The 19,057-nt window shown below is 41.9% G+C and overlaps 2 protein-coding genes across 2 annotated transcripts in view; one reads left to right on the forward strand and one right to left on the reverse strand.

The window, feature by feature from the left end:
- The window catches only part of LOC143299781 (conserved oligomeric Golgi complex subunit 5-like), a 43,087-nt gene extending 36,542 nt beyond the window's left edge, over positions 1–6,545 (reverse strand). Inside the window, exons 1-6 of the mRNA XM_076613192.1 lie at positions 6,500–6,545; positions 5,261–5,400; positions 4,475–4,532; positions 3,852–3,906; positions 1,876–1,945; positions 1,301–1,421 (exon numbers count right to left, since the gene is read on the reverse strand). Of these exons, the coding sequence (XP_076469307.1) occupies positions 1,301–1,421; positions 1,876–1,945; positions 3,852–3,906; positions 4,475–4,532; positions 5,261–5,400; positions 6,500–6,539 (484 nt within the window). The 5' untranslated portion in view covers positions 6,540–6,545. The remainder of the gene's footprint in view (positions 1–1,300; positions 1,422–1,875; positions 1,946–3,851; positions 3,907–4,474; positions 4,533–5,260; positions 5,401–6,499) is intronic.
- Positions 6,546–6,618: 73 nt separating this feature from the next.
- Positions 6,619–18,397, forward strand: LOC143299783 (tRNA-dihydrouridine(20a/20b) synthase [NAD(P)+]-like). The gene is made up of 8 exons (XM_076613194.1): positions 6,619–6,905; positions 7,451–7,572; positions 8,120–8,195; positions 9,708–9,749; positions 10,340–10,480; positions 12,110–12,318; positions 14,906–14,991; positions 17,562–18,397. The coding sequence occupies exons 1-8, from the start codon at positions 6,802–6,804 to the stop codon at positions 17,721–17,723; spliced, it is 942 nt and encodes a 313-aa protein (XP_076469309.1). The 5' UTR covers positions 6,619–6,801; the 3' UTR covers positions 17,724–18,397.
- Positions 18,398–19,057: the final 660 nt, after the last annotated feature.

The raw sequence follows: 19,057 nt of genomic DNA on the forward strand, positions 1-19,057 counted from the left end.
TGTGGCCTGAATCACCTCCACTCCTGACAGGTATACTCCTTCAAACACGCTGTCTGTAACGACACAATCTCATCATGCATGGTGTGTATGTGGCCTGAATCACCTCCACTCCTGACAGGTATACTCCTTCAAACACGCTGTCTGTAACGACACAATCTCATCATGCATGGTGTGTATGTGGCCTGAATCACCTCCACTCCTGACAGGTATACTCCTTCAAACACGCTGTCTGTAACGACACAATCTCATCATGTATGGTGTGTATGTGGCCTGAATCACCTCCACTCCTGACAGGTATACTCCTTCAAACACGCTGTCTGTAACGACACAATCTCATCATGCATGGTGTGTATGTGGCCTAAATCACCCCAACCCCTGACAGGTATACTCCTTCAAACACGCTGTCTGTAACGACACAATCTCATCATGCATGGTGTGTATGTGGCCTAAATCACCTCCACTCCTGACAGGTATACTCCTTCAAACACGCTGTCTGTAACGACACAATCTCATCATGCATGGTGTGTATGTGGCCTAAATCACCTCCACTCCTGACAGGTATACTCCTTCAAACACGTGGTCTGTAACGACACAATCTCATCATGTATGGTGTATTATGTGTCCTCCAGTCCCAACAAGTCTACACATGTTAACGTAAAATTCAGACTATTAGCCACAACGTTTTCCCTCACCTATGACCCCTGTGGCTAAAATAACGATGCGGCTCATTTGTGGATTTTTCTGATGTTGCGGGTTTTCCCCAGTGACACATACGAATACACATTAGGTTTCAAAACGGGTTTTGACTCTTCGTGAATTCAAAACTCACTGTAACAGTGTGCTGGTGTTAACTGTTCATGGTTTTTTCCCTCCAAATGGCCTTTATGCCCACGAAAAAGACGATGCAATGCTTACAATGCAGCTTCCACACTGAAGGCGATCGAACTGGCCATTGTTGCACTTTTTTGGTGTGTGTGTGTGTGTGTCTGTGTGTGTGTGTGTGTGTGTGTGACTTTTGCAGCTTATAAACCACTGCGGCTTATGTGTGAATAAATTCCAAATTCTTTTAAAGATTCAGAAGATGAGACTTATATAATGATGCACTCAATAGCACAATTTTTACAGTAGTCTGAAACAACAGTATCTTGTCATGTATGGTGTATGCATGATATCCAGAATGTTAACAGTGAGAAAAAACACTAGAGAAAAAATAAACAAATAAAAACTATAAAAAAAATAATAATAATAATAATAATAATCGGAAAAAACAGGAAGTGAAAAAAAAAAAAGCTGTGCTCACCCAGCTCATTCAGACTCTGAGCGGCTTTTGTGATCTCCCTGGCCCCCCCTTGTAACTGCGTGCGGAGACGTTTGGTCAGGTACATGATTCGTATGATCCGGCGCAGCAGGTCACACGTCTCCTGATGTGGGGACAGTGACCATCACCATGATATCAGACACGAATGTAACACAGCTCATTCTGTTTCAATGTTTCATCAAAAGTTTCAGTCAAGAAGAAATCCAGCTCAGTGCCTTCTTCCTACCTCCCCTTCTACCTTGTGACTACCGTCATTCTGTCTACTTTTCTGGTCATTTTCCATCCTGATTCATTTCCACCACAGTACACACACACACACACACACACACACACACATATATATATATGTATCTGTACAGAGACATACACCAATCTACATATTGTAAGTTTATGCATGCTACCATGAACATATGCATGGAAGCGTACACACAGGTACACATGCATGCACATAAGCATATATTAGCATGTGCAAATGCGTACACACACACAGACTTACAGTCTTGATCTCACATGCACACACACACACACACACACACACACACACACACTTAACCTACGTGCAGATGTCGGAGCTGTGTTGTTCTGGCCAGAATTTTGGTGTAGGGCTCCGATACTTTTGCTCTGATCCTGTAAGATGGAGACAGAAATGCCCCAGGAATAAAATCAACATCTTTCAGTCAGAGTAAACTGACAGACAGCAATACTAACCCTTCAAAAAACAACAAGAAGAAGGCCTTAATGATATCACCGTCGCAGAACTACCATATATCTATCTAAATGACATTTACTTTTAAGTCATCGTTCATGAGAAAACCTCTTCTGTCAATCATCTGTTTCATTTCTTCCAAGATGTTTATTTGGTTTACTGCTTGGTAACCACGCCTCAATCCCAACCCTGAACAGCAGAAATATTCTATTATGTACTAATCAATAATAAGGTCAGACATTACACATCTACACAAAGTATACAAATAAAAAAAACACAGAAACTACAAACAATGATTTAAGGTTCCTCCAACTCAACAGAACAAATTATTAGCCATGTCTGGGTCAGGGTTTAAAATGATATAGTTTTTATTGTGGATTGCAACTGATAAATAATGATTTGGTTACGGGTCAGAGGTCCAATAATGGTGGGTTTTTTTATTAGTCTTAGTTTTCCATTCATTCTGTTGTAATGCAAAGAAAGGAATTCTAAAACACTGTCACTAATGACAACAGATTTTACCATAACATAGATAAAGGTAAAGTCGGGTGCAGCAGGTGAGTGGTTAGTGTCCTGGCATCAAGTGAGTTAAAGGTGGAGATTTTTGTGATCTCCAAGGTCAAGAGAATGATTGGGCGTTCAGGCTTGCTGGTGACTGAACCCTCTTAAAGTGTATATATACATGCAGAAGATCAAACACGCATGTAAATGATCATATGATCCCTATCATCAAGTCAGGTCAGAGGTTCTCCTCTGCTACTGGTAACCATATGATCCCTATCATCAAGTCAGGTCAGAGGTTCTCCTCTGCTACTGGTAACCATATGATCCCTATCATCAAGTCAGGTCAGAGGTTCTCCTCTGCTACTGGTAACCATGTAACCCAGTACTACCTGCCGTGTGTGGAGGGTAAACCCAACAAGAAAATCAAACCTGGAGAGGGCTAAACTCCTCCAGATTTGACTTGCCCATGACATCATGAAGGAAAAGATTGAAGATCATGGTGGATCAGGGAAAAAGAATGTAAACCAAGGAAATGAGGTGTTATCATAAGATACTGTACATCAGATACACTGATCACATCACCAGTGAACAAGCAGCACACTGGATTATATTAAGATCTGCTGACATCAGTTAACTCTTTCACTGCCAGTCAGTTTAGAGTACAAAATTCCCTTGAGGTATAAACACAGAAAAAACAGTGGCTAAGAACAGTGGAGGATTCCCCCTGCGATGTATAGAAAATATGGCCTATCCTACCACTAAACATTAAGAGCAGTAGGTTCATGGATAACAGACCAATGAATGGTCACTTTTCAGTGACATGGGTCCTCTACCACGCTTGTCCATAAACGCGAGCTTGGTGGTTAAAGGGTTAGGAAAAGAAACTACCTAAGTATAATTATGTAACAAGATCCAACGGACTTCCTACACCAATCCTCCAAGGAACTGTTGCTGGAAGGAGATGGAGGGGAAGACAGGAAACCGATGCACTGACAAGATTGCAGAATGGATCGGAAAAACATTTGCAGACATACAGGCTTTGACACAATAAGACTGACGTGGACGAATCTGGTGAACAATTCTTCTGTGTGCTGCCCCGATGAGTTGTCAGAGTTAAGGGGAAAGAAGAAAAATCCTCAACAGTTTCTTGAAACACAGAATTACCCAGCATGCACCAATCAGGACAAGAAAAATCAGCAAGCTGAAGTTAGTTGTGTAAAAGGAAAGGAGGAGAAGGAACGAGGAGGAGGAGAAGGAGAATCCCTTTGTAAACTAGAACGGAAACAAATCTGTAGTGTACAAGTTTTGCAGCTGAACACATACCTGTCCATTGCAGAGAGAAGAGACTGGATTCTTGTCTGCATCATCTGCAATACTCCTGTATAGTGAAATATCAACATACCATATCAAAATAAACCAAGTCAATAAAAATAAGCAATCAAACAAAATGGGAAGCAAGAAAACATGAATACCAACAACAGCAACAAAGAAGTCCTGCAAATCCCAAATTTCAAATCATCACTTTCTATTTGTGTAGATTCTTTCAAAAAATAGATAATATGCCAGGAAACAAATATATCATATGAAGATTTGATGTCACTGATGGTGGGATTGATGCCAACAGAGTGTAAGCTAAGATAGTTCACCATGCAAAAAAAGAACTTAACAACCTGATGGCAAGTATGTAACAATATTTAATAATTACTTTTATTTTCAGGTGGTAAAGCTGGACCAGTCTCCTCCCTTCCAAAGCTTGTACAAACACTGCAAGACAGCTTGTACAAACACTGCAAGACTTTACATACATGTATGCTTGCATATGTCTTGTAGTGTTTAATTCTCTGTGAATTTGACAAAGCAAATTGTAAAACAATAGAGAGAGTGAGAGAGAGAGAGTGAGAGAGAGAGAAAGAGTGAGAGAGAGAGAGAGAGCATAATTATGATACCTTCAAGTGTTTCCACACTGGTTGCTTGCGATAACAAGTCTTCATGATGACTGACAATCTGTAACATAAAAAGCTACACATTATCAACAAAACTGTGACATTAAAAGCTATACAACATCAGCAAAACCGTTACAAAACATTAAACTTGACAAATCATGTAACAGTACCTGTGTATAGCTTTCCAAAGAAAAAAATTAAGTTAATGCCTAACAGCAGCAACAAAACCTAAAAAAAGAAATAATAAAAATTAAATTAAAAAAAAAAAGAAGAAAAAAAAAAGAAAAAAAAGAAAGCAGGCATAAATAAAGCACACAAAAATCCAACTGATCATTTCTTTGAAAACTGGTCAACTTTTAATTTCCTCAGTATACCACACAAAACTGTGTACACTATACAGTCTATACTCGAAAGTCGCCATTCATAAACTGTCAGTATTCAAGACTTTAGATAAATCTGTTCAGAAACATGCACCTAATAGTTTATAAATGCATTCTGATGTATAAATTTTTAAAAGGTGAAAATGAAAATTGAAGTGGAAAAAAAAAGTCATTTAATGACAAAAAGTTTCAGTTTTAAGGAAAAGAAATCCATGAAAAATAAATTGCCAAAGAAACCTTAGTTTAAAAAATCAACAACAAAAACTTTAGATTTAAAGACCAGTGATAAAATTCTGTCAGCCTATTTGATAAATAAAAGAATACCATATGGTATATATATATATATATATATATATATACTGCAATGGCTTAATACAATAGTGTGCACTAAACCAACTGGCCAAATTACCTGAGTATGGATCTCCTTGTCCAGAAGGGAGATGCCTTCAGCCAGTTTTCCCAGCTGCTCCGCAATGGCCATGCCCTGGATCACCTTATTGGCATGGTCCTTCACGTCAAAGTCCTCGCTCAGGAACTGCTTGAAGACATCTGTGCACACAAATGAACATAATGCAAACTCAAATCTAGCTGTCACAATGGCTTTTACTGAAAAAACAACAGAAGGTTATCATCCCAGTTCAACCAGACACAAGAAAAGTGACAGATGGACCAGTAGAGTGTCTTATCAGGTAATTCCCAAACCACTTATGCGAAGGCTTCTGGAGATATGGTCTGAACTCTCTCAGATTCTGACATATTGTTCTGTATCTGTGCTTACTGTGAGTACTGAGTGTGACACTATGAGTCAAGGAATGGCTGGTCATATCCTGTGTTGCCTGTTCCTATCAACAATCATCATGCCCTTGTGGATCTGGTTGTACTTTTTCTTCTTTTTAAAAAAAACAAACATTTTTATTCATTTTTCAGTACCAACATAACACACACACACAAAATTAAATAAAACGCACATTAAAAAAAAATCCAAACAACACAACCAAAATCGGAAATACTTTGGAATAAGCCTTCAGATTAGCAGAATATAATCTGCAGAAGCAGCAGAACAATACTGGGCAAAGTGACGATGTTGATTGAGTGATACTCCAAAGTATGACCAGGGGAATGTGGATCTGGTTGTACTTGTAGTTGCAGATATGTTCGTGACGGCAATATATTGCACCCATTTCAAAAACCCCTATTTCTGTCTATGAGATGAAAATGTCTGCATAAAACTGTAGATTCAACTACTTGACAAAATGCCTTCGTTTACGGTATGTTACTCTGGGTCACACCCATCTTCACATTCCCCCAACCCCATCCCCTCTAAGATCTGCAGTCAGTTTGATCAAAATCACTCATAACTGCTGGTGTCATCTTCAATTACTAAAGACAGGCATCAAATGGTGATTTGTCCGAAAAAAGGGAACTGGACTTATGGATATATATCGTCTGTGACAATGACTGAACCTGAAGCGTGCGATATTGTAAACAGTGGATGATGAAGACTGACACAGGGAGCCAATTTTCGGGGAAAGAGCGTCTCATTAGCGCTGTTGCATTCTTTAAATGCAATTATGAGCACCTCTTACAGCAATTACTAACAGAAATGGTCATTCTAAGCATATATTTCGGAAATGAAAACACGTTTTACCATCATTGTTAATCAGTTGCCACACGTCGTCGTCTGCCATTTTGACTCTTTTGCCGAGCAAAAACAAATTTGTGAAGAAAGAGAGATAACTCTTAAGAGCTCAAAGAAGGCATGGCACATCGATGCATTTGGTTGGAATAAGCATAGTGTACACTAAACTTACATTTCACAATACGATCAAAAGAGGCACGCAGTGGTAATTTCTACTTAATATTTAGGTCGACCGTTCTTCGACTGGATATGGACTGCTGTTGGGTCTAATTTTCATCGTGTTGATATTTTGCTGAGCGACACCCGCATAAATGTCTGATGCTCAAAAAGAAAGTTTTCACTGGTCCCAACCCATGGAACTGTTCGATACAGGGAAACCTGTAAAAGTATGCGCTCCAATGGTTAGATATTCAAAGTGAGTAAAGTTTTCGTTTTCAACGTCACCTTGGAAGAACAAAAATACACCTATGATGGTACACGTTACTGTTTTACTTCACACAATTACTAACTTCGTATTCATCTATTCTGATTCTTTGAACTGGTAATATTCTGCGTCATAAGTATACTTTTTTTGTGTGTCTTGGCATATTAAACGGTTAAGACACAATTTTGTGGGCCTGCATCAGTGTCTTGTTTGAATGTGCACAAGTATGTGTACCATCAATTGGTGTGCATTAGTTATATATTTTGTGTGCTGCTGTCAGACAGTACTGTGAGTTTGACACTATGATCACAACAACAACAACAACAACACACACACACACACACACACACACACACACACACACAAAGTGATAGATGATGCAAGATTCTCTGATAGCACCAGATTTCTTGCTATTTCACATAATTTCTCTTTCTATGTCTTCCAATGATATTGATATCTAAAACTATTTGTGTATTAACACCTTTATTCAGCTGAATCTTCTTTCTGATTCACAGGTGTCTATTTTTCTTGTTCAGGTTGCCATTCCGCTTATTGGTGCGAAAATATGACTGTGACCTGGCTTATACACCGATGATCATTTCAGACTCCTTTGTCAAGTCTTTGAAGGCTCGGGATAGTGACTTCACTACATGTGCTGGTTTGTACTTTGTAGTATTTCAATTTGTTCTTTGTTTTCATTATCACCTTATCAAGATAAGGATAAACTGTAATATTCAGTTCTAAAATAGTTGAGACAGAGTGACCTGCTTAAAAAAAAAGGTTATGAAAGAAAAAAGATTAAAACTGGCCAGAGTTTTCAAGATTGCAGGACATGCATACATGTTCTTATGATTGTATCAGTCACAGAGGGGTTTTTGGGGTTTTTTTTTGTGCATGCTGTATTTGTATGTGCGTCATGCACATACCACACTCACACATACATACATGTATATGTATGCGCATACATATCATGCGTCTGTATACACTTAGACTTAGAGAAATACACATGTATGAATGTATAAGCATATTATATACACACATGTGCACATTACAAGCATATAGAACAATATTTTTTTAGTTGTAAGCATGTACACTGGCTCATGCACATGTTAATGCATGTGTGTACTCATTTGAGTTTTAAAACACATACAATAATGGTATTCATTTGTGTTTTAAAACACAGTAATAATGATGTTGTATATCAGAGGACAGACCTCTGATTGTGCAGTTTGCTGCGGGCTGTGCCAACGACTTCGCTGATGCTGCAGAGATTGTCGCTCCGTAAGTACTATGAGAACTGGATTTCCTCGTCAGTTACTGTTGCTCCATACAATATATATATATATATATATATATATATGTTATAGTCAAAGGTTTTCCTGTTGTTTTTTGCTATCCCATCATCCGAGCCATTGCCCAGGCTTCCCAACCTCAAGCCTCCATATTTACACCCAGGTTCATTAGTTACAGTCCCAGTGCTGGCATTCCACAGGAAGCCACACCAGAGTAGACCCTGCACTGCTGAAAGTCGCTTTGGTTGGTCAGCAGCACCTATTCTGAGTCAGTGTTCACCACCTGCTGAGCCCCTTACTGATGAAAATAATTGTCTAGTTACAGTGCCAAGCTGGGTGAGTGTCAACTCTGGTGTGGAGACTGCCACCATGTCCTTCCGATGACAGTCTTAGTTAATGTGCCAACAGAAGACACAAGCACATGAAAATGGAAGGAAGATTAAAAACAAGGTCACAATGAGAGCAGGCTTGAACTGCCACAGAATCTGCTACATTTATTCTATATTTCATGGTGAATAAGAATGGCTGCTACTGCTGCTGCTGTGGAGGTCCATTTTGATTTAGGTTTGGGATTATATGACAAGCTGTTCTGTGCACTTCCTCTCATAATCAATCCTTGCATCAGCCAGGCAGGCCAAAAAGATAGAGTTGGTCAGTTAAGAGGATGATGCTGAACTGTGTTGTCCCTCTAGTATTTCCCATTTGCTATCAAGCATTCTGAACTCGGGGTATTAGTAACTGACCACAGGCTAGAAAACAATGACAAAGTAAAGTTTGCCTTCGCTGAGGTTTGAACCTGCAGCCCAGTTACCAGTCTGTGACACTAACCGCTTCACCAGTGTGGCTGGCAGACCAGATGAACTACTCAAGACGTGAACTGACTTGCTCCAGCAATGTGAGAGAATGTCCTGCCAGTGCAGACTGATAATGTATTCAGCCTGTCAGAATGCTGCAAACTGTGTAGCAAACTGTGTAGCAAACTGTGCAGCAAACTGTGCAGCAAACTCAGATTATTCCCCCCCCCCCCCTGACTTTATTAACCACACTTGGATCACAATGGGGGACAGGAACAGGACATACTGCAGGGGAGGCACAGCCCTTGTTGGATGCAAGGATTTAACTCATCACTTTAGATTAGTCAGCTGAGGATTTTCAATGTCATAATACAAGTTTACTAATATTGTGATGAATACATTCTTTTATGTAGATTATATTCCTTGATAATCGGTAATTGATACTTGTTGTAACTGTGAGCTGGTAATAGATATTCACTTTTACTGATCTTGTGCGCAGTAGTTGTTGCTTTGTTGCTATGATACAGTATTTTTGATAGATGATTGTTTTCTGTATTCTGCTGTTGTTCTGTTTCCTTCCCTGCATGTTTGGTTCACTGATTGATTCAGTCACACAATGGAATCATAACAGGTGTGAAATAAAGAGAATGGCACTCAGTTGTGCACCAAACCATTTGTTTGATATCAGTTTATTGCTTTGTTCTCAGGTATTCTGATGGTGTGGATCTGAACTGTGGCTGTCCTCAGAGGTAATTGTCATAATAACAATTGCCCGTGAAATTGAACCTTACACACATACTCCAAGAGTTAAAGACATTCATACTATTGAGTCTAAATTCGAAATGCTCTATACAAATGCCATTATTATTATTATTGTTGTTAATATTATCATTATTATCTTTACTTCTACTCACACTGACACACATGTCATGTTAATATTATCATTATTATCTTTACTTCTGCTCACACCGACACACATGTCATGTTCAAAGTGATAGTTAATAACATGATCTGGATTACTTTCACAGGACAGTTGAGTTCCGAATAAACTGATGATGTTGTTTTTAATTTACGCATTTGATTGAAGGCATCTGATGTATACTTTTGAAGTTAGTTTTAAGGTATTAATGTCTGTAGAATGCTCAGAAAAGATTATAATTCCTTTTCAATTGTGCAACATCTTTTTTCCACAAACTGATTTCTCTGATAGGTATTGTTTTAGATATTGTGCAAGTTATTGTCCATATTTCTTTTTCTTCAGCTATTTCATGAATAATGTCAGTGTTGTACTTGCACAGAATATGTAGTCAGCGACAAAGCGACTGGTACTTTTCACCAGATGGGCCATGGCGGAAGGCTACGGAGCGTGCCTGCTGGGAAAGCCGGAGCTTCTGTCGGACATGGTGCGACAGGCAAGAGACCGAGTGCCCAGTCCTGACTTCACTGTCTCCGTCAAGATCAGAATTCATAACAACATAAGGTAGGCAGGCTTGTCTCAGAACATTGGATTTTCTGATGGTCACCTTATGTGATCGGCCAAGGATCAATGAAAGGTCCTTGACGACAAGCCCTGTGGTGTGCAGGCTGATTTTTAGCAACACATTCTTGTACACAGAGAGCAGTGAAGTCTGTGGGTAGGAGGGTTCTGGGCGTGCAGGCTGATTTTTAGCAACACATTCTTGTACACAGAGAGCAGTGAAGTCTGTGGGTAGGAGGGTTCTGGGTGTGCAGGCTGATTTTTAGCAGCACATTCTTGTACACAGAGAGCAGTGAAGTCTGTGGGTAGGAGGGTTCTGGGTGTGCAGGCTGATTTTTAGCAACACATTCTTGTACACAGAGAGCAGTGAAGTCTGTGGGTAGGAGGGTTCTGGGTGTGCAGGCTGATTTTTAGCAACACATTCTTGTACACAGAGAGCAGTGAAGTCTGTGGGTAGGAGGGTTCTGGGTGTGCAGGCTGATTTTTAGCAACACATTCTTGTACACAGAGAGCAGTGAAGTCTGTGGGTAGGAGGGTTCTGGGCGTGCAGGCTGATTTTTAGCAACACATTCTTGTACAGAGAGAGCAGTGAAGTCTGTGGGTAGGAGGGTTCTGGGCGTGCAGGCTGATTTTTAGCAACACATTCTTGTACAGAGAGCAGTGAAGTCTGTGGGTAGGAGGGTTCTGGGTGTGCAGGCTGATTTTTAGCAACACATTCTTGTACACAGAGAGCAGTGAAGTCTGTGGGTAGGAGGGTTCTGGGTGTGCAGGCTGATTTTTAGCAACACATTCTTGTACAGAGAGAGCAGTGAAGTCTGTGGGTAGGAGGGTTCTGGGCGTGCAGGCTGATTTTTAGCAACACATTCTTGTACAGAGAGCAGTGAAGTCTGTGGGTAGGAGGGTTCTGGGCGGCCAGTGCTGTCCTCTGCCTGCGTTTTCCTCTGCTGCTCGCCTTTTTGCAGTTTCAGTGGTCTCGGTGCCTTGCTTGGCACTTGGTCTCCTGCTGTCTTTTTCCCTGGCAATGTTTTCCCAGTCCTTTTCTGGGATGCTGGCTGCATTGAATTCTGATGGTCGCCTTATAGCCCAGAGCTGATTATCTATGGCATGTATGAGTGCATCTCATATATAAAATCATGGTTTTTGTCTGTCAATACATTCTAGTTACAGTGCGCATATCATACATTCAGTTCCATTTGCTGTTGTGAAAGTATGAATATGATGCCAATGTCTGAACACAGTTCATTTGATTGTGCATTATTTAAAATCAATGTGATCATGATAAATATATCAGCCACTCGGAGCAGTGAATGATGAATGATAGAGAAAAAGCATTTTAGTTCCCCTGATCAGGCAGACAATCCTTTCCATTCCGACAGTGATGTGAAGGCTTCTTACAACACAGCCACACTCTTGCAGGGACCTCCTGCCATGTTTGATATTGATCTGTAGCGGTGCAAGTCATTCTGCAGGTGACAGAAACCTGGAACAGAGTACATTGACTTTGGGCAGTTTCCGGCATGGAGACATTTTATTTGGGTATTTTTGGCATGCATAATTTTCAGTCATTTTAATTTCCCTCTGTGTGTGTGTCTGCATGTATGTGTCTGTGTATATCTGTGTCTGTGCACACAGGCAGACTGTGGAGCTGTGCCAGAGGGCAGAGAAGTGTGGGGCGTCATGGATCACGGTGCACGGACGCACCAAGGATCAGCGAGCTCAGCCCGTCAACTACGATGCCATCCGCATCATCAAAGACAGCGTCAGTGTCCCAGTGGTGGCGAATGGGGACGTGAAGTCCTCCTCTGATGTCACCACCATCGTGGAAAAGACAGGGGCTGATGGTAAGCAGGAAAAAAAAAAGGTTTTGGTACATGATTAAGGTGGATTATTGTATGATACAGATTGGTTTGAGAGTGGGTCTTCTATCACTGGCCACTTAAATTTCTGGATTACAGTAGATTTTGGTATCACATGGATTGGTTTGAAAGTGGGTCTTCGATCACTGACTGTTATTAAATTTCTGGAAGACTGACATGACTGCATTCCTGAAAGCAGAATAGCTGATTAGGGTTCAGCGTCATGTCTTGTCAGCTTCACATTTAAATCAAAACAAATTGAACATCAATATCTCTTTTTTCTTCCTTGCGGTGAAGGTTATAGTTCTCAAGAAAAACACATGTAATCCAGTCATCAAGATTGCTAAAACACATGATCAGATTTCATCAAAAATCAGTCAAGCATTTCACAGTAGAATGTACTTAAAGGAATGTACATGAACACTGATAGGATCACTTCACAAAAGTTCTATCATTCATTAATTGAAAGGGATTTTTTATGATTTTGCATACCCCTTCTCCCAACACACACACTTAAACACACACACACACACACACACACACACACACACACACACACACGCATGCATGTAGGGTCAAATTTACATTTGCACATACGTACGTACACACACACACACATACATAGACATGCACACATACAGACACACACAGTAAGTAGCCACACACACGCACATGCTGCTCCTGCTTTGTTCTTCTTTGAGGGGAGAGGTGGATAGTGGGAATGAGGCAAGTACAATGAAGTTTGGAGGAAGACTGCTTTGAAGCTGACAACAACTTGACAGACAGGAGAGAGGTGGACAGTGGGAATGAGGCAAGTACAATGAAGTTTGGAGGAAGACTGCTTTGAAGCTGACAACAACTTGACAGACAGGAGAGAGGTGGATAGTGGGAATGAGGCAAGTACAATGAAGTTTGGAGGAAGACTGCTTTGAAGCTGACAACAACTTGACAGACAGGAGAGAGGTGGATAGTGGGAATGAGGCAAGTACAATGAAGTTTGGAGGAAGACTGCTTTGAAGCTGACAACAACTTGACAGACAGGAGAGAGGTGGATAGTGGGAATGAGGCAAGTACAATGAAGTTTGGAGGAAGACTGCTTTGAAGCTGACAACAACTTGACAGACAGGAGAGAGGTGGATAGTGGGAATGAGGCAAGTACAATGAAGTTTGGAGGAAGACTGCTTTGAAGCTGACAACAACTTGACAGACAGGAGAGAGGTGGATAGTGGGAATGAGGCAAGTACAATGAAGTTTGGAGGAAGACTGCTTTGAAGCTGACAACAACTTGACAGACAGGAGAGAGGTGGATAGTGGGAATGAGGCAAGTACAATGAAGTTTGGAGGAAGACTGCTTTGAAGCTGACAACAACTTGACAGACAGGAGAGAGGTGGATAGTGGGAATGAGGCAAGTACAATGAAGTTTGGAGGAAGACTGCTTTGAAGCTGACAACAACTTGACAGACAGGAGAGAGGTGGATAGTGGGAATGAGGCAAGTACAATGAAGTTTGGAGGAAGACTGCTTTGAAGCTGACAACAACTTGACAGACAGTGGGAGGAGACTGATACACAGCAGTGCCTGTTACTGGAAAACCAGTCTACGGGGGTCCCGTTCTGCTTGATCAGACGGGTGTGGTAGCAGAATGGTTAAAGTGTTGGACTGGGTTCTGGGTTCCACTCCTGATCACTGCTCATGGTGGTTGAAGAGTGGAGATTTTTTCTGATCTCCCAAGTCAGCAGATGTACAGACCCGCTGGTGCCTGAACCCCCTTCACGTGTATACGCATGCAGAATATCAAGCATGCATGTTAAAGATCTGGTAATCCATGTCAGTGTTTTGTGGGTTGTGGGAACAAGAACGTATCCAGCATGCACGCCCCCCCCCCCCCCGCCCCCCCCCCCCCACCCCCTTTGCCCCGCCTCCCCGAAAAATGGAGTATGACTGCCTATATGGTGGGGGTAAAAACACATTTAATTACACATACTTAACCATGACCCACTAGTGCAGACTCCGGCAGGGGTCTGACATTTTTACTTAAACGTGATTTTAGACAGAAAATTTCCTGAAAATCCCAATGGTGTATAGGAGTGAAAGTGGGAGTCGCAGTGCACAAATGAAGAAGAAGAATTCCTCGTTCATGATATTTGTCCCCAGTCATTCACCAGGTGTGATGTCCTCTTTCTGTGATTCACCAGGTGTGATGTCCTGTGTCATTCACCAGGTGTGATGTTGTCCTCTGTCATTCACCAGGTGTGATATCCTCTGTCATTCACCAGGTGTGATGTCCTCTGTCATTCACCATGTGTGATGTCCTCTGTCATTCACCAGGTGTGATGTTGTCCTCTGTCATTCACCAGGTGTGATGTTGTCCTCTGTCATTCACCAGGTGTGATGTCTATCATCCACCAGGTGTGTGATGTCCTGTGTCATTCACCAGGTGTGTGATGTCCTCTGTCATTCACCAGGTGTGATGTTGTCCTCTACCATTTACCAGGTGTGATGTCCTCTGTCATTCACCAGGTGTGATGTCCCCTATCATTCACCAGGTGTGATGTCCTCTATCATTCACCAGGTGTGATGTCGGCACGAGGAATGCTGGCCAATCCTGCCATGTACGCAGGGTTTGACGAAACTCCAGTGCAGTGCATCAAGGACTGGGTAAGTCAAAATGAGTTGTTGTTTTTTGCTATGATTTTTCCCAGCCAGAAAGTCTTAATGAAGACTGGGAACGTCTGAAGCTTTGACAGGTTGATATTACTATTGTGAAACAATGAACTTGTCATACATGTGGACTGCTTCAGGTGGAATTGTTTTCTTTGCTTTAACTACCTCTGGACGATGGATCGCTATAGCGTTCCTGACGTAAGATAGCGTTCTGGACGATGGAACGCTATAGCGGTTAAAAATTAAAAATTTTTCCCCGTTTTCCTCATGGGGTAGCATAACGATCGCAGCTACAACGGGCATTGCGAATGTGCCAAGGGTCGAATGGAAAGTTTCTTCATGAGATTTCATAACAACACACTCCACAGCGAGCCAGCCAGTTCAGGACCCTACACAACAAGCTAATCTGCTTACGTATCGAAAATGGTGTCGCAGGCGATACAAGTGAAAATGTTTGGAGCAAACTAGATCACAACAGTGGCTTTTACCGCTGCTGAAGTGATTGAAATGCTTCAAACTGAAGGTTTCGACATCGATGAGGATGATGAAGACATTGAATAAAGTATCTGCAGTGAAGAAAGCTACCAGCAAGAAGTTACAGATAGTGACTCAGCTTCTGAGAGCAGTGAAGAGGGAGGGGGGTGGGCATTCACACGACGTGAGGAGAGGGGTCAGTAGGTCAAGTACAGTGAGTTTCATTCAGTTATTTTTATGTTTTATATTTTTTGTGATTTTTTTCTTAACCCTAACAAATGGGTCGTCTGTAGGGAAAAGCAAGGGAGAGAACTGTTCGTCCGGAGCGAGTTAAACTTTTTTATTCAATTTTATTTAGCAAAAAGAAGCAGTGGCCAACAAATGATATGTATTTGCACTATTGTTATCATGATAACTTGACATAATTGATTAGTTAAAAGAAGAATTCTGTCTACTAATATTAGAAAACACTCACCATATGTTAACTTGGTAACAATGGGGCAGTTGTAGCTCTATGATGTCTCCTGTGAACTATGTCATTTGACTGTCAAATGTGTGCAGCTAGTTGGGAATCAGGGTGCCACATTATAAGTGGCTTTTTTTTGTGTGTGTGTGTGTGTGTGTGTGTGTGTGTGTGAAAATACCCTTGCTAATTATTACCATGATTGTGTAATATGCAACTTGTTACAGGAAAATTGTCATGGTGATGATGTTGAGAAAATATAACTTTCATTGCAAGGGGGAAAAAAAAATATTCAAAGAAACAACACAGCATACGCATAGGAACATGAAAAAATCCTGGGAAGGGCGTCAAGCACAGCCCTACCCAGTAAGAAACAAGTGAGCATGAAACTTAAGCGGGCAAGTTAAAAGGAACCAAAGTAAATATAATCACATTAACAAGTATTGTTTTCTTTCATGCCACACAGCTTCCATTTGGACCGACACTAGTTTCTGATGGTGAACAAGAATATTATTTGGAGCAATATATTTAAATACTGCTGTCGCCTTCCCTCACAACATAGAATTGCAGTTCTGTCAGCGTGTTCTTCCTAATTGGGTGGTGCCTGGTCTTTACACTTTACATTGTTATCCTGCAGAAAAAGCCAGAATTATGTGATGCAGAAAAGGTCAGGGATGTCATCAAAGATGAAAGCATTTAAATCTTGGCTGTGTGTGTGATTTGATTTGAGGGGAAGGCACTGATTAGCTGTGTGTGTGATATGATTTGAGGGGAAGGCACTGATTGGCTGTGTGTGTGATATGATTTGAGGGGAAGGCACTGATTAGCTGTGTGTGTGATATGATTTGAGGGGAAGGCACTGATTGGCTGTGTGTGTGATATGATTTGAGGGGAAGGCACTGATTAGCTGTGTGTGATATGATTTGAGGGGAAGGCACTGATTAGCTGTGTGTGATATGATTTGAGGGGAAGGCACTGATTAGCTGTGTGTGTGATATGATTTGAGGGGAAGGCACTGGTTGGCTGTGTGTGTGATATGATTTGAGGGGAAGGCACTGATTAGCTGTGTGTGTGATTTGATTTGAGGGGAAGGCACTGATTGGCTGTGTGTGTGATATGATTTGAGGGGAAGGCACTGATTAGCTGTGTGTGTGATTTGATTTGAGGGGAAGGCACTGATTGGCTGTGTGTGTGATATGATTTGAGGGGAAGGCACTGATTAGCTGTGTGTGATATGATTTGAGGGGAAGGCACTGATTAGCTGTGTGTGATATGATTTGAGGGGAAGGCACTGATTGGCTGAGGTGGAGTAAGGCCTTGAAATGTCACCTGAAGGTGTTTTTGTGTGTTTTCATGTGTACTTGTGTGTATAGTGTATGCGTATGTGTGTGTGTGTGTGTGTGTGTTTTAATGTGTATCTCACTGTGTGTGTGTGTGTGTGTGTGTGTGTTTGTATGTGTATTTGTATATATCGCTCTGTGTGTGTGTGTGTGTGTGTGTGTGTGTACAGCTGGATCTGTCGCTGTCGCTAGGCACCCCCTACCAGTGTTTCCACCACCACCTGATCTACATGATGTGTGTGTGTGTGTGTGTGTGTGTGTGTGTGTGTGTGTGTGTGTGTGTACAGCTGGACCTGTCGCTGTCGCTAGGCACCCCGTACCAGTGTTTCCACCACCACCTGATCTACATGATGGACCGGCTCCTGAGTCGGGCCGAGCGTCGGGTCTTCAATAGTCTGGCCAGCACCTCCGCTGTCCTGGCCTTCCTCAGGGAACACTACTGCTTGTAACCGCTACACTTGTACTTATGACAGCTACACTATGACCGCTACACTACCATTTATGACCACTACCCTATGACCGCTTGTGACTGCTACACAACCACTTATTACTGCTACACAATGATGGCTACACTACCACTTATGACCGCTACACTACCGCTTTTGACCGCTACACTATGACCGCTACACTACCATTTGTGACTGCTACACTACCACTGATGACCGCTACACTATGACTGCTACACTACCGCTTGTGACCGCTACACTACCGCTTGTGACTGCTACACTGACCGCTACACTACCGCTTGTGACCACTACACTACCACTAATGACTGCTACACTATGACCACTATACTACCATTTGTGACCGCTACTCTATGACCACTACACTATGACCGATTGTGACTGCTACACTACGACCACTTGTGACCGCTACACTATGACCGCTTGTGCTACACTATGACCACTTGTGACCGCTACACTATGACCGCTTGTGCTACACTATGACCACTTGTGACTGCTACACTATGACCGCTTGTGCTACACTACGACCACTTGTGACCGCTACACTATGACCGCTTGTGCTACACTATGACCACTTGTGACCGCTACACTATGACCGCTTGTGCTACACTATGACCACTTGTGACCGCTACACTATGACCGCTTGTGCTACACTACGACCACTTGTGACCGCTACACTATGACCGCTTGTGCTACACTATGACCACTTGTGACCGCTACACTATGACCGCTTGTGCTACATTATGACCACTTGTGACCGCTACACTATGACCGCTTGTGCTACACTATGACCACTTGTGACCGCTACACTATGACCACTTGTGACTGCTACACTATGACCACTTGTGCTACACTGTGACCACTACGCTATGACCGCTTGTGACTGCTACACTATGACCACTTGTGCTACACTGTGACCGCTACACTATGACCACTTGTGACCGCTACACTATGACCACTTGTGACTGCTTTTTTTTTTTTTTTTTTTCTGTTCACTGTCACAGTGTGTGAATGCATGTGTTTGCTTGTGTGTCTTCAACAGTCTGGCCAGCACTGGCATTGCTCAGGGAATACTATGGCTTGTGACCACTCGCTTAATGTTTTGGGGTTTTTGTCGTTTTGTTTTGTTTGGTTGTTTTGGTGGCATGGGGGGGGGGGGGGTGTGTTTTTTTCTTCTTTTTTTTTTTTTGTGAACAGGCGCAATAGCCAAGTTGTTAAAGTGTTGGACTTTTATTCTGAGGGTCCCAGGTTAGACTCTTGGTAAGGGTAACTGCTGGGTAAAGGTTGGAGATTTTTCCAATCTCCCAGCTCAATATATG

The sequence above is a fragment of the Babylonia areolata genome, chromosome 25, assembly GCF_041734735.1.
Source record: "Babylonia areolata isolate BAREFJ2019XMU chromosome 25, ASM4173473v1, whole genome shotgun sequence".
Taxonomy (NCBI): Eukaryota; Metazoa; Mollusca; class Gastropoda; order Neogastropoda; family Buccinidae; genus Babylonia; species Babylonia areolata.

Coding starts and splice junctions, on each gene's coding strand:
- LOC143299783 (XM_076613194.1), top strand. CDS start 6,802: ATGTCTGATGCTCAAAAAGAAAGTTTTCACTGGTCCCAACCCATGGAA. Junction 6,906..7,450: donor CCAATGGTTAGATATTCAAA/GTGAGTAAAGTT, acceptor TTTCTTGTTCAG/GTTGCCATTCCGCTTATTGG. Junction 8,196..9,707: donor GCTGCAGAGATTGTCGCTCC/GTAAGTACTATG, acceptor CTTTGTTCTCAG/GTATTCTGATGGTGTGGATC.